Source organism: Trachemys scripta, chromosome 4 (genome assembly GCF_013100865.1).
Source record: "Trachemys scripta elegans isolate TJP31775 chromosome 4, CAS_Tse_1.0, whole genome shotgun sequence".
NCBI classification, from domain to species: Eukaryota; Metazoa; Chordata; order Testudines; family Emydidae; genus Trachemys; species Trachemys scripta.
Window position 1 is genome coordinate 18,295,935 of NC_048301.1, and position 14,691 is coordinate 18,310,625.

Sequence of the window (14,691 nt, forward strand, 5' to 3'; positions counted from 1 at the left end):
AGCCCCGCCCCAACTCCGCCCCTTCTCCACCCTAACTCCGCCCCCTCCTCCCTCCCACTCCCAGCCAGGGGGAAAGGGCTGCCCCAGTGCTACCAGCTTCACGGTTTCCCGGGCAGCCCCCAGACCCTGCGCCTCCAGCCGGGCACTTCCCCTCCCGGGCTCCGGCGGCGCAGGGTCCGGAGGCACGGGGGGCTGCCCGAAGCCGGTAGCGCTGGGGCAGCCCGGCTCTTAAACAGAGCCTAAGAGGAGCAGAGCCTCCAGCCGCGGGGGCTCTGCTCCTCTTCGGCTCTGTGTAACTTATACAGTGTAAATTACGCAGAGCCGCCGGAGCCCCGGAGGGGAAGTGCCCGGCTGGGGGCGCAGGGTCCGGAGGCACAGGGGCTGCCCAAAGCCCGAGCGCTACCGGCTTCACGGTTTGCTGGGCAGCCTCCAGACCCTGCGCCCCCGGCTGAGCGCTTCTCCTCCCGGGCTCCAGCTACGCTGGGGAAGCGCCGGCTGGGGGCGCAGGGTCTGGGGGCTGCCCGGGAAACCGTGAAGCTGGTAGCACTGGGGCAGCCCTTTCCCCCGGGCTGGGAGTGGGAGGGAGGAGGGGGCGGAGTTAGGGTGGGGAAGGGGCGGAGTTGGGGCGGGGCTAGGGGTGGAGAAATGGGCGGGGCCAGGGCCCGTGGAGGGTCCTCTTTTTTTATTTATGAGATAAATAAACAACAATAGACAACAATGAACAGTTGAATTAAAAGCAAACATTCCTTTTTAATCCAGATCGCCCGGGACATCACCCTGTAATTGGGTTGCCCCTTTTGGCAATGAAAAGGAGCTTGATCGGAAAAAATCTCTAGCTCAGGTTTTACAGAGGCACCACTTGAGACGCCTGAAAGGGGCCTGGTTTTCAGAAAGTGCTGAGCACCCTCAGGTCCCTTCGAGGCATTCTCAAGCCGCGGCTTCCAAAAGCACTAGTCACGTTTGGAAAATCCTCTCCGTAATGATCTTACCTGCCCATGCACCAACCCTCAGGGAATCTGGAATGTTGCCACCAGAATCCAGGAAATTGAGACATTTCTCCTCCCCTCACTGTCCAGCTGCAATTCTGATGGCAATATGCCCTCCTCCTTTTCAGCCCTGTGTGGTCTAGCTTCCCCCTATTTGTCTGATCTCACATTCACTTCCTCCGCCAACTCTGCATTTCTAAACTTAGCCTTCTCTCCATCCCCTCCTCCCTTCACAGCTGGGGCTCCCTGTAGCATTTGCTCTGCTGGCAACCAGCTGGGACTCTCCCACTTGCCTCCTACAGAGAGCAAACCCCTCTCACTTTAAAAACCTTCCTCTTCACTTTAGCCCAGGACTGACACACTCTCTCTCTCTGACAAACAAGTTAGAACCCTATTTTGGGGGCAGGGGAAGGATGATACATTACAAGACATTGCACTGGTAGACATGGGAGGTTTGTTAAATAGAAGCTGCTGGGTTAAAATGCTTTCATTGCCAGAGTTAATAACAGATAAAGATGTTGCAGTTATTTTAGACTACCACAAAAAAAATTCAATTTGGTTTATGGGGCTACGTAGGTGGTACCCGAATGACACCACAAGGATTATGGGTGAGAGGGGAAGACAAAAGATCCTGGTTTCAGCCCTCTACTGTTCCACTCCCATCAGTGATGGGGCAAGGCCCCTCTTGTGCGGTGACCCATAATTTATCAAGGGCCAGGATTTGCATGAAGGTCACTAGATGCATGAAGCTCACAGGGGCTGTTTTAAGTGGGGCATGCGGCTACCGTCTCCCCCCTTGAGTTGACAACCTAACAGCAGAGATAAACAGCGAAAAGGCCTGACTCCTGCTCACTGTAGCCTCCTGAAAACAAAGAACAAAGTGTCATTCTTCTCACTTCTTTCAAAAATAACAAACAAGCCCCCCCCCCCCCCCCTCCAAGGTTTGCTTGTGACAAAGCAACATGGTACAGCTCAGCCGAGCAGATTAGGACAGGGTGTGTGTGAAAGAGAGACCTTTTCCTCCATGGGGACTGTACTTCAATTCCCTCAGTCAATGGCCAGCCCCAGTGCGAGCACAAATAAGTAAAGCTCTGATGTGTGCCTGTGGAACTTTCCCCTGCTTGAAACCAGGGTGTGCATTACTCATGCAAACTGCAGCTTTCTTTGTCCACCACCAGGGTTTGGAGAGTGACAACTACCCATGTGGCTGCCTCTTGAGTGCCAAAATTGGGACATATTCCCACTGGAAACAAACTTCCCCTGGAGTCAGAGAGTGAATACTTCTCCTTCCTACTACGAGTGTGTAGGTATGGATGGGTATGTCTATACTAGAAATGCTATGGTGGCACAGCTATGCTGCTGTAGGATAGACATGTACTACAGTCACTGAATGCGTTCTTCCATTGCTCTAGTACTGGGGCGGGCAAACTTTTTGGCCTAAGGGCCACGCTGGGTTTCCGAAATTGTATGGAGGGCCAGTTAGGGGAGGCTGTGCCTCCCCAAACATCCAGGCGTGGCCCAGCCCCCGCCCCCCATCAGATCCCCCCCGCTTCTCGATCCCTGACAGCCCCCTTAGGACTCCTGCCCCATCCAACCGCCCCATTCCCTGTCCCCTGACAGCCCTCCCGGGACTCCTGCCCAATCCATCTCCCCCTGCTCCCTGTCCCCTGACTGCCCCCTGCCGCCCCATCCAACCCCCCTCCTTCCTGACTGCTCCCCCAGGACCCTTGTCCCCATTAAACCCCCTGTTCCCCACCCTCTGACCGCCCTGACCCGTATCCACACTCCCGCCCCCTGACCACCCCCCCAAACTCCCCTGCCCTCTATCCAACCCCCTGCTCCCTACCCAGAGCACTGGTGGCTGGAGGCACTACAGCCACACCGCCCAGAGCACCAGGACAGGCAGCCATGCTGCCTGGCTGGAGCCAGCCATGCCACCGCTCAGCACAGAGCACCGGGTCAGGCCGCGGCTCTGCAGCTGCACTGCCCAGCAAGCTCACAGCCCCGCTGCCCAGAGCATTGCGCCGGTGGCACAGTGAGCTGAGGCTGCTGGGGAAGGGGAACAGCAGGGGAGGGGTGGGGGACTAGCCTCCTACACCAGGAGTTCAGGGGCCAGGCAGGAGGGTCCCGCGGGCGAGATGTGGCCCATGGGCCGTAGTTTGCCCACCTCTGCTCTAGTAAATCCACCCCTCCAAGAGGCGGTAGCTAGGTCAACAGAAGAATTCTTCCATCAGCCTAGCGGTGTCTACACCAGAGCTGAGCTTTACATTAGTACAAAAGGCATGAACTTTTTCCTTGCCCAGAGTTCTGTAGTTGAGAGAGAGAGAGAGAGAGAGTGAGCGTGCACATCGATTGCTCCTTTGGTAACAAGGTTGTTTGTGCTTGTTCCTTTACATACAAATAAAAAAGGCATTTCTTGTAAGAAGGGAGGGAGTGATGGTGGCTACACACTTTTTTGGGCTTCCCTTGTTCTTCCCCTGATATTCAGAAATCGAAGGTATCGCCTTGTTTTACATTAAAAATATCAGGTCTTGCTTTGCCTGTTAGTTCTGGAGGATGTGATCCTGAGACACCAACACTTTGGGTCTCTCGAACAGTCTGAGCTCTCTGACAGACCCCTGCCTTCCATTTCTGAATCCTTCATCTCCCACCTAAATCAGGCAACTGGCCCTCAGTAGGCAGCTGTGCTAGGTGCTACTGCCTGTTGTTCTCGCTCTTGGCTCACTCAGAGCTCCAGGTGAGCTATCTGACCATGGAACTGGGGTCACAAGGATCCTGCTTTCATCCAGCTGTGAATGTAATATTTCACTCAAGCTGGTTAAAAAAAAAAAAAAAAAAAAAAAAAACTGCATTGGCTCCCCAACATCCTCCCCATCTTTACTGGCAAGGTCCAGCAAAAGTGATTAGGCTCATGTATAAATTGCCTTTCTGTAAGAGACCGACAGTTCGGAATCGGAGATCAATGATGAGTTTAGGGAGTTACTTTTGCAAGTATGGACGGATGCTGCAAACCCTTAAAGACGGGAGTAATCCCCAATCCCATTGAGCTACTCCTGTAAGATTATGGGGGAATCAGGCCACGTATTTGTCTCACACCGGCCAGGAAAGGTTGAAAGAGCATGGCAGGATTTCAACTGACTGCTGTACTCAACGGTAAGCAGTAGTGGTAGCTGCTTCTGTCTTTCCTCTGGTAAGATTTAAAGGTGAATGATAATGGCCTTCATCACTGAGCAAGTAGTTTTTGCAGCAGTTTCACCACATCTTATTTTTAGTCAACCACGACTTATTAAAAATGACTGAAATGGCTGCCCCTTTGTTTCAAAGGGCACTTGGCATAGCATTTAAAACACTCAGGAATATTGCTCAGTGTTGCTAAGTCAGGGTGTGGAGAGTGTCACAGTAAGGATACAATCGGTGCCGTATTTTAGGGGATGTAAGGGTGTCTCTCTCTCTCTCTGGCCTGGTCTACACTGGGGAGGGGGGAATCAATCTAAGATATGCAACTTCAGCTACGAGAATAGTGTAGCTGAAGTCGACGTACCTTAGATCGAATTAAAATTACTTAATTCGCGTCCACGCGGCACGCCGTGGCTCCCCCGTCGACTTTGCTTCTGCCTCTCACTGAGCTGGAGTTCAGCAGTTGACGGGAGAGTGATCGGGGATTGATTTACCGCGTCTACACTACACGTGATAAATCGATCCCCGATAGATCAATCGCTACCCACTGATCCGGCGGGTAGTGTAGACGTACCTTCTGTAAAAGATTACACTAGCCAGTGGTGCTGGAACAATTGCTATAGTGGGGGTGCTGAAGGCGGAAACCATGTATTTAGGTTGTTATTATTCCTTCAAGCCGGGGGTGCAGCACCCCCCGCCCCTCCATTTCCAGCACCTATGACACCAGCAGAGCTAGAGGAAGCATTTTTAAAGAGGCAGGAACATTTGACAAAACCCATTGCTGGTGAAAAAAGCCAAATCTAATTTGTTAAAAATAAAATGTCCAGTTCTCAAAGACCTGATCCAAAGGCTGTTGGAGTCAATGGACAGACTCCCATTGATTTCAGTTGGGCTTTGCATCAGGCCCCTAATAGACGGAAAAAATGGGATTGACTTTTGTAATACTTTGATTCATTGCTGAAGCAACTCATCACACGACGTTGCATCTGCCATGCGTGTTCCATCACGCTGCTTGGTTCAGAAACTTGGACATGACCGAGGAAGCTGAAACAAAGCTCCACTTCTGAACTGACCATCGTGGCGAGAGCGCCTTAGGCAAAGCAGGAGAAAATGATGCCTTTTCAGCAGTGTGAGAGAGGACGCAGAATTCAGGCAGGGATAGACCTTAACCCAAAGGATTAAATGGGGGCAGGGCATGTAAAATCGAGCTGGGTTTAAACCTTAAAAAGACCCTCATTAATTGCAGCAAACAAATTGTGTCCCAACAATTGCAATGCAACGCAAACCCACCAAATATTCAGAAGTAAGAAAAGGGCCTCAGAACAGAAGATGATTTTCAGGCCCCCATCCTGCAACTGAATCCACATGGGTGAATCTGTGTGCATTAAATGGGCGCTCTATGTAGGCAACAATATAGCTGTAAGAAACTCCAATCGTGTTTGTGACTATGTAGCAATATGATCCTTCATGCCATTATAAGGGGCAGTGTAAGATCAATAGTTTAATTCTCCAAATATTTTCCCATATCATAAAATTAATTCTCAAAAAAAACAAACAACCCAGAATCATATTTGTCACATGATAAAAGAATGATTTATTAAAGAAATTTTATGATAAAATTATATAAAATAACAATTTATTTTTAAAGACAGCCACAATATCACCTTGGAACAAAATGTACAGATACTGTCTATCATCAAAACAAAATAAATTACCATTCAAAAAACAAGAGAAAGAAACAGGGTGTGAGAAATCGGAATCAAAATTATACACAACATTTCGAGAAGAGAGTGTGGGAAAAAAGAGAGAGACAGTCATTGATCAATTCAAGTTATACAAACGTGTTTCAGCTTTACTCTCAGACAGCTTGCATTTGTGTTGCATGCAAATGGAATGATCCAGTGAAGAGTTTAGAACAGCAGAATCGGCAGCATAACAACAGCAGATAGTCAGATAGGCACAATTCAGCACAGGGCACATCCAAAGTAAACAGGTAGTTAACTTTTCTTTTCTTTTTTTTTTTTTTTTGCAAAATCATTACACGTATTTGCTGAATTTTAAAAATATCTAATGTGATCTGCAAAAATGAAGAAAAAACTAGTAGAATCTTGCACTTATATATTTTAAACACTTTTTTCAGTAGGCTGTATGTAAACATTCTGTAAGGTTTTTCTTTATTAAAATATTCAAGGATGACTTAGGCTTTATTCACACTCTTAGCATGACCACAACATGACGGTACTGTAGACACACTTAGGCTCTTGCTCGCAAAGCACTGATGCATTCTCCCAAGAATTTACATTCATTCCATCATCATGAAGTCTCAAGAGTTTAACATTCGAAAACAATCTAAATGAGAGCACAGTTTTCAAGTATAGTAAAAGAACAAAGGCTGGGATTTTCAAAGGCGCCTAAGTGTGTTAGCATCAACGTCCTGGGAAGGTTTAATCAGAGCTGGGTGCTTAACTTCCTTAGACTTGTTTGAAAATGCCAGACTAATTTTTTAAATGTAAATACAACAAATATGAAAACAATTTACTGTATGAATGACGATTGGGTCAGTAGAGCACACATCAAGCTCACTGAAAGATAACCAACTAAAGGTTGACCCAATGCCCATTAAAGTCAATAGGAATCCTTCCACTGTCTCTAATAGCCATTGGATCAGACCCTAAATGTTTGTGATACTCACATCAGAACTGTACAGACTTTTTATTGTTGTTGTCACAGAATACTGCTTAGAAGACCAAACCTTGGCAAATGGTTTATAATTATGTGGCTTGCTCTTTGGCTTAATTCTAACAGACAAATGAAGAATGAGGTATACTTCAGATTAATTAAGTACCTCAAATATATTTGTTACATTTCAGCACCAAAATGATTACGTACCAGGACTGCAATTAAAATAGTCTTGAAAAATTCTCAGTAAGAACTTTATGCCGGGAAACAGGGTTTTTTTTATATCACACTGAACAAATTATTCAAAATGAAACAAAATCAGGTTGTGCTTTTCCCTGCCCCCAGACTAAAACTTTTAGAGATTCATGACTCCAGCTTTAGTTCCAATTGTTTCTTAAAGGTACCATATTTCTGGGTTTACACAACCGGCAATGAAGATATTTGGGTACCAAGAACAGAGGAACAGCAAAGGGAGAAAATTCATCTCTGATGGGTCACTTCATGAAAGTAGAAACTAGTAAGTTTCCAAGTGAAAGTAAATGGAAGTCACATCAAGGATACGTTGTCAAGAAACAAAACCACTAGAGCATAGCCACAAGGATGGGACAATGCAGTAAAAAGTAGAAACAAATAATAAAATCTGATATTGATGAGTAACTCAAACACACACCTGTCTACTGCAGTGGACTATGTTTCTGAAGCCCTTCAACTCCCAATGAGTCGGAGTCAGCATATTGCTGAATCAGACCCTCACCGAGGAGACTTTTGAAAACGAATGACCATGTGTCAAGAGCCATACCACTATTTATGATATTAACTAAGGACACAGGCAAGTATTTCAAAAGGATACATTGGAACAATGAAACAGCATTAACATAACAGGCAGCCAGAGAAACTTAAAGGCCAAGTTCCTAGTTATTTTGCAAAGTAAATTTTACTTCCATCATCATAGTGTTCATATGAAGTCCAGTATATTCCTCCAAATCTCCACAGGAACGGACGAGCCATGTTCTCTGTTGGATACATTGGTAGCAAAACTGCACTATTTCCCCCCCCCACGCAAAACCTTGCAGGCTCGCAAGACACACTAGCATGGCAAACCAGCACTCACTTCCTTTGGGACTGCTTTTGTTTAAATCAATGGAAAACTCCCTCTGGTGGCACTTGAAGCAGAATCCTGCCATTTGCTAGTACACTAAACACGATGTGAGCAGCCCAGTTATTTAATTATACTTATTTAATTGACACTTTAGCAAAATCCTAGGAGAAAAGGTCAATTAACTGACCCAATTATGAAACCAACCCGACCCCTCCTCTCCCGCACCCCCAATGTGAAACCAGCACATAAAGAGCAATCGAGCTTGGGAAGCTATTTTCATTAGCAAAATTATACACTGTATGAGTGAGTAGCAGAATTTAGTTTGCTTACCTCCATCAGTAAGTGTATTTCCCACAACTCTGCAGATACACTTTCTTTTCCTGATCACTGTTTTTCAGTCAAGAGGAATTAATGCAACAGAGACAGATTCCAGTTTGCACACTGCATGCATCAAACAGACTCTCCAAAAAGCCACTCAAATACTTTGTTTAGAATTTGGCAGCTCACTTGACAGATGGGATTTAAAAAGCGAATTTTACGGTATACTCTCAATGCTGCTGCAAAATAATCCTTAGTGTTCCTAAGATTATAATGGACCAAAAGAGTCATACCAATGCATTGTAGCACCAGCAGCTTTATACTGTTGGGTAGGTTCTCAAGAATACAACAGGACGGTGTGTATTCATGCATAACTGGACACGAAAAATCTCATGACAACACTATCAGTAAAGGCAGAGCCACACTGAAGCCATTATTTTGAGTGCTGTAGAGTGAATATTAGTTCACAGCCATTGTGTAATTACGTTTATTACATGAGCCAATGGAACAGATGTTTTTCTTAGTAATTGGCTGATCACACACAACTTGCTCTTTAGCTCATTCAGGAGAATTTGCAGCTCAATATGAAAGACTATTATTATATTTTCAAAAAAAGTTTCAGACAGCGATTATACTGAAATAATGAGAATTTGGCAAGCTCAACTATAAAAACAGACCTTCTCATTTATAAGGCTAATCTACATCTGTATACTTGAAGCTCTGTGCCTGAAATATGTTCAGAATCTACAACTATATTAGAAATTTTACACCTTCTCAATAGAAAAACAAAGGTTTTGGATTGAAAGCATGATGCACATAGATTCAAAGTGGTTCCTTCCTTTTTTTTTTTTTGCAAACACCAAAAACAATTTTCATACAACTAAAACAGAGTTCCTTATAGAAACCCACTGTATTGCACCAATATACTGCTAGGTATGCAAGTTGATTCCAATAGAATTGTAATGCTCTATTTTTAAAATCAGTCCAAAATGTAGCGCCAATCAAAAAAAAGTACACTTCTTTTTTAAACAGAGCCTTGTTACAACTGAACTACCAGTAACTGAGAATTATAAACAGGCTAATCCAAGAACACTTTAGAGCTTCGGCAGTAGCAAATGGAGGATATGCAAAGCCTGTTTCTTATGGCACATTGGAAGAATTTAAGTGAGTTGTATTGTAAAAATCAGAGTTTGCCTCTATGCTGAATATGTGCTGCTCCACAGTGCTAGTCTTGTTCAAAAGGCATACACAGACTTGCCATTCACCCACACAGCATAGTTTTTTGTGTATTTGTGTGTGTGTGTGTGTGTGTGTAATGTGTTAGCAATCTAAACAACTGCTCCATACGAACTGTCCACAACCACTCGGACACAAAACTAACGCCACAGTAAATGACAGTATGATAGCAATATAAAATATTGTATCAGATCACGTATTTCTCTCCATCTGGAATGAAATTAGCATCTTGTAGGCTAGAAGCTCCACAGTTCGATTTCTGGATGTAATTTCTCATCTGTACTGGTGACAAAATCTCCAACGTGGAGCCAGAATGGTTAGCAGTCCTGACTTTAGTGGTTGTAGACTGTGTAGCAGCAGAGGACGCTTTGTTAGTAGCAACTACATCCAAGTTCCCACTGGGGTCAATGATAGCATTTATAACTGGGGAAGGAGAAAAGAAACAGAAAGATGCATATTAGCTGCACTCAGCAGCATTTCTACACAGAAACTCCCTCACCTTCAGAATTCTAGACTACTCTTGTGCCCAGTTAATCACAGTTTGTTCCCCCCTCCCCATGACTGCCCTCCACCTTCTTTATAATTATCCTCGGGCCCAAGCAATTTTAATAAGCAAAAAAATAAAAACCTCTCCAAAATTGACCTTTACCATTAGGACTTGATGTTTTCTGTTTAACTGGAAAAAGAGAAACACCTGCCAAACACCAATCACTCACCAATAAGACATTTTTAACATTTTCTTAACTATTAAAATGAAACAAGGGTCAGGCATTCAGCTCATATTGTTATCTCTATAGCGTGGCACCTTCCATAATGGATTCAAGTCAACACGAACACTTGCTTAAAAGTCGTACGAAAATATGGCATGACTTATTGGCTGAATAGGGCTGTCAGCCATGTGGGGGTCTGAACAACAGAAGCCTTGGCTTGTCCATCTTGTGGTCAAGCCCTAATTATTGTGAATTAATCATTTCCACAGCAATAACTACAGCAGTTCAGAAGTCAGTAACTTTCTTATGTTTGCAACACAAGAAGAATCCATCACTTATACGTCTTCTGTTTTGTATATATTGAGGAGCAATGCATGCATAAAATGAACGAGTGCTTTACGTTTACAAAGTTTAAATTGACAAAGCAAAGTAATTGCAAAGTTACAATGGTACTTTATTTTGTACTAGTCATCTACATTTAAGAGAGAAATGGAGAATATTTTAAAATTACCAACCTTCCAGCTGTTTCTGAACTCTTCTTAGCTCCTTTAGGATAGAGCTGATTTCCTAGAAACAAATACACCAAAAAGATCAGTTAACCAAGCAAGCAAGCAAGCAAGCAACCATTCAGCTACTTTAGGAATCAAGCCTACATAGAATACCTTGTTATTCTACCTTCTTCTGGTTAGGTAAATTCAGATTTCGTTCTGAATTTTCTCAAGCTACTGTGTTATTGAACATCAAAATAACATGCTTATCTGGGCAAAGACCAGTGGGATTTGGTCTGCCATATCTGAAAAATCACTACCAAGCCACTCAGTAAAAATGTGCATTGGACTAGACTTTTTATTTGAGACTATAGCTGTTGGCCAGACATTTATGGCCCAATAATGCAAAGGGGTCTGCGAGTGCAGACACTTAGCCCCTGATCCTGTAAAGACTTATGCACATCCTTAGCTTTAAACAGGAGTGGTTTCACTGAGCCCAATAATTAAGCATGTTCTTAGATCTTTGCATTGCTCCCAAGGGAGTCCTATTAATGAAAACAGGAGTCTGTGCAGGAGTACAGAGAACGTTGACTGGGGCACCAACATTTTTACCACTCTCTCGTGTAACCGTGGTAAATGAAGAGAACATGATGGTGAAAACGCCTATGCCCCATTTACACTCGTGCTATCATCAATGGAGCTACACTGGTGGGAGACACTAAGAGTGGTAGTTAGCCAAGAATCTGTGTTTGTGCCTCTCTTAGCAAGACTGGGTCCTTGAAGACTAATAAAGGGGAGATATAGGTGAAGTTAACATTAAAATAACAGTATGAGACTATTTAATAGTCACACCGTAAAACAGAAGAAGGAGGAAGTTCAATATATACTTCGGACTAATAAAAATTTAGGAAATAGGCTTGATTGGTTCTGAAGCTCACTGCTTTGGTTTCTTAATTTTTTTTTTTTTTTTTTTACTTACAATGAAAAATTCTTTTACAGTGACTATGTGTCACTTTTATGTTTACAGTCAAAGTCGAGGCTGGGACTTTCAGAAGAGTCTAAAGAAGTTAGGCAACCAAATCCCATTAAAATTCAATGTTAGCTGGGCATCTAACTGCTCTGAAAATCTCAGCCTAAGTCCATAAATTGTTAGGCAAAGACTTCTCTTAAGAAATAACCAAGGTGCCAGGAAGCTTACTTAAGCACAAACACGTTACCTTGTTTGAGGTCTTTAAAATTGGCACTTCGTTTTCCGAGTTAATTTTGGCCTCCATCTCCTCCCAGGTCCTTTCAGTGTTCTGAAACACAATTCTGAAGCACACAAGATTGGACCTTTTACAAAATGCCCACCACAAATATATCCTTTACATTTGTTTACAGTGTACAATTGACACAAAACATAGCAACAACGGGGTTCTGTACATTAGTGATGAGATAAAGGGCCTTTCATCTCCACTTTGAATCTAGCTCACAAGCAACCAAAAGTCATTCCCCACCCGCTGCCTGTCCTAAGGCCTAGGAGCTGACAATCTTGTTCCAAGAGGACATCACAACAAACACCATCACAATCTGCAGACGCGCTGGGAGTTTTGGAATGGGGGGGTCCATGGACTGAATGGCATAGAGAATGAGTTCCCCGTCTTCTCATAGGCGAGATTCCTCCAGGGAAGGCTAAGATGCATCAGGAAGGCAGTACAGAATAGGCATGTACTCAGAGTTGCCATCATTTGGACACTGTCCTCCATAACAAAGTTAGTTGTGCCATATACAGTGAACTTTACATTTTTATACAAACATCCTCACATTGCGTTACGAAGCTGGGTCAAGGCTTCAGTTATCTAGGGACAGACTATAAAATGGAGGAGGGAAGTAAAAACCTTTTTCTACTTTTGCAGTCTGTGCTCTTCCCCTTCTGTGTACAGGCAACCACAGTTTCCAGGGATGACAATCCAGTACTTTTCATAAGTAATAAATTAATCACGTCCTTCCTTGGAACAACTCAACGGGCAAGAGAACATTCCAGATCAGAGCTAAAAGCTTACTTCATTTTTTCAGCCAGGTTTTCTGTATTTTCACGGATCGCATGGGATAATTGAGACACTGGGTTCAACATCAGGTTGTCAAAGATGACCTAAAATGTAACAGATCAGATCATATTGAAAATGTGCCCTCATAGCTACCATTTTTATATTATACTTGTTGTGTCAAAAGAGTTTATTTCTTCAACTGGAGATGGTAGCATTTCAGTTGAGGCTTTCTGAATCTGGATCATGTTTAAAACTCAACAGGAGAGGAGCGAAAAAGCAGCTTTTATTGCAGTACTTCACTGAGGGGATTAGCACTAATCTGTTAAGATTTTATTTTAAGAGTAAAGGAAGAGAGAGGCCTGCAGAATTGTTTTCAGTTATAAAACTGTTCAAGCGTTTTTTTTTTTTTTTTTAAAACCAATCACTGAAGTCCTCCCATGGTTTTAAAGGCAAAAACAGAAAACCCCCATTGCAAATGTTCAATGTGTTTTCATATTGTAGCTCAAAACCAGGTTACTTTCGCAGCGTTAGTCTTGGAAAAGCAATGTTACAACCTGCTGTGAAAAAACAACACTCCCAAGTCTCTTTACCATACAGTATCCATGGCCTTTTGAATGAAAGCTTTGCATTCTCATTGCAATCAGCTTAACCCATCTAATAAAAAACTCACAGCACACCAGTCAGTATCCTATACGTCAGAGACTCCCAAGCCTTCTGGGGGCAATCTTTCCAATTTACTTGGCAAAGATCTCAATTGGAATAGCCAGTAGACATCACGTCTTATTGTACTGCTATCCTAAAATGGAGCATTTGGGGGGATAGAATCTAGAGCCGCTCATGCTTTACTGACGGTTAGGGTGAATACAATGAGTAGGCCATGGCAGGACACCCAACCCCAGTGCAGAAGCTCATTAGTAAGGTCTAGCTTCTGCCACCCCTGAATATTATCTTGTTCTATGAGTGGTCTTACTGGCTATGTACCAGCTGCAAAAGCATGAAGTACAAATACTGACTGGAGGGCCAAGATTTTCAGAATCTAGCGATTGTGGGTGCTGAACTTCATGCACCTTTCAAAAAAGGCCCAATTTTCAGATAGTGCTGAAAACAAGGCCTTTCTAAGAAGTTTCAGATTGGGCACCCAAATAGTGTGGCGCTTACCATCACTAGTGACTTTTGAAAATCTTGTTCCATAGCTTCCTGGTTCCTTTTAGTAGAATTCTCAGGTTTCTATTAGTGTTTTACATCAAAAAGAAAACTCTACCCAGCATCCAGTAAACCTCTACCTCGATATAACGCTGTCCTCGGGAGCCAAAAAATCTTACCGCGTTATAGGTGAAACCGCGTAATACTGAATTTGCTTTGATCCACCAGAGTGCGCAGCCCCGCCCCGGAGCACTGCTTTACCGTGTTATATCCGAATTCGTGTTATATTGGGTCATGTTATTTTGACGCAGAGGTGTATAAGGGTTTTTCTAAACAGGTATTTCTATAGTTACAAAGTCAAGGACTCCTGAGCACTGAAGTTCTTTGAATTCCCTCAGCTAGCCAGGTAGCTAGTTAAGAAGTATAGACATATGGGTTGCAACTTAAAGTATTATATACAAGCTTATAAAGTACAGGAGAAAAAAACCTGCCTCCTCTCGGTTTCTTGCCCTCGTTTTTCTCGAGAGATCCTCTTCTCTATTGTCGTTCATATTTTGATCAAAATCCTTGAATCCTGTTGACCCGGGAGGCACCTTCTGGTAGTTCAGACTTGCTTCTGGAATGTGCTGCACCAACTTAAAAATAATAAGCAATGAGTCAGTCGCAATTATCTGTGGTGCAGATTAAAAAAAAAATACAAGGCGGGCAAACGGGCCCGTTTCCAAAGGTATTACAGATTTCGGGGCAAGCCCAAGAAGAGTGCTCCACAGTTCAGGTCCTAATCAAGCAGGAATGGGTTCTGAAACAAATAATTTGGGCCCCAATCCT

The 14,691-nt window shown here is 43.7% G+C and overlaps 2 protein-coding genes across 3 annotated transcripts in view; both read right to left on the minus strand.

The window, feature by feature from the left end:
• Nucleotides 1-1,079, minus strand: part of PLD4 (phospholipase D family member 4) — a 19,254-nt gene extending 18,175 nt beyond the window's left edge. The window contains exon 1 of the mRNA XM_034769816.1: nt 990-1,079. The gene's annotated coding sequence lies outside the window, so the exon portion shown is untranslated. The remainder of the gene's footprint in view (nt 1-989) is intronic.
• Nucleotides 1,080-5,919: 4,840 nt separating this feature from the next.
• The window catches only part of CEP170B (centrosomal protein 170B), an 88,504-nt gene continuing 79,732 nt past the window's right edge, over nt 5,920-14,691 (minus strand). For both annotated transcript variants that reach the window (XM_034768012.1, XM_034768011.1), the window contains 5 exons: nt 14,355-14,498; nt 12,736-12,824; nt 11,911-12,004; nt 10,721-10,772; nt 5,920-9,918 (listed from right to left, as the gene is read on the minus strand). In XM_034768012.1, the coding sequence (XP_034623903.1) occupies nt 9,683-9,918; nt 10,721-10,772; nt 11,911-12,004; nt 12,736-12,824; nt 14,355-14,498 (615 nt within the window). In that variant the 3' untranslated portion in view covers nt 5,920-9,682. The remainder of the gene's footprint in view (nt 9,919-10,720; nt 10,773-11,910; nt 12,005-12,735; nt 12,825-14,354; nt 14,499-14,691) is intronic.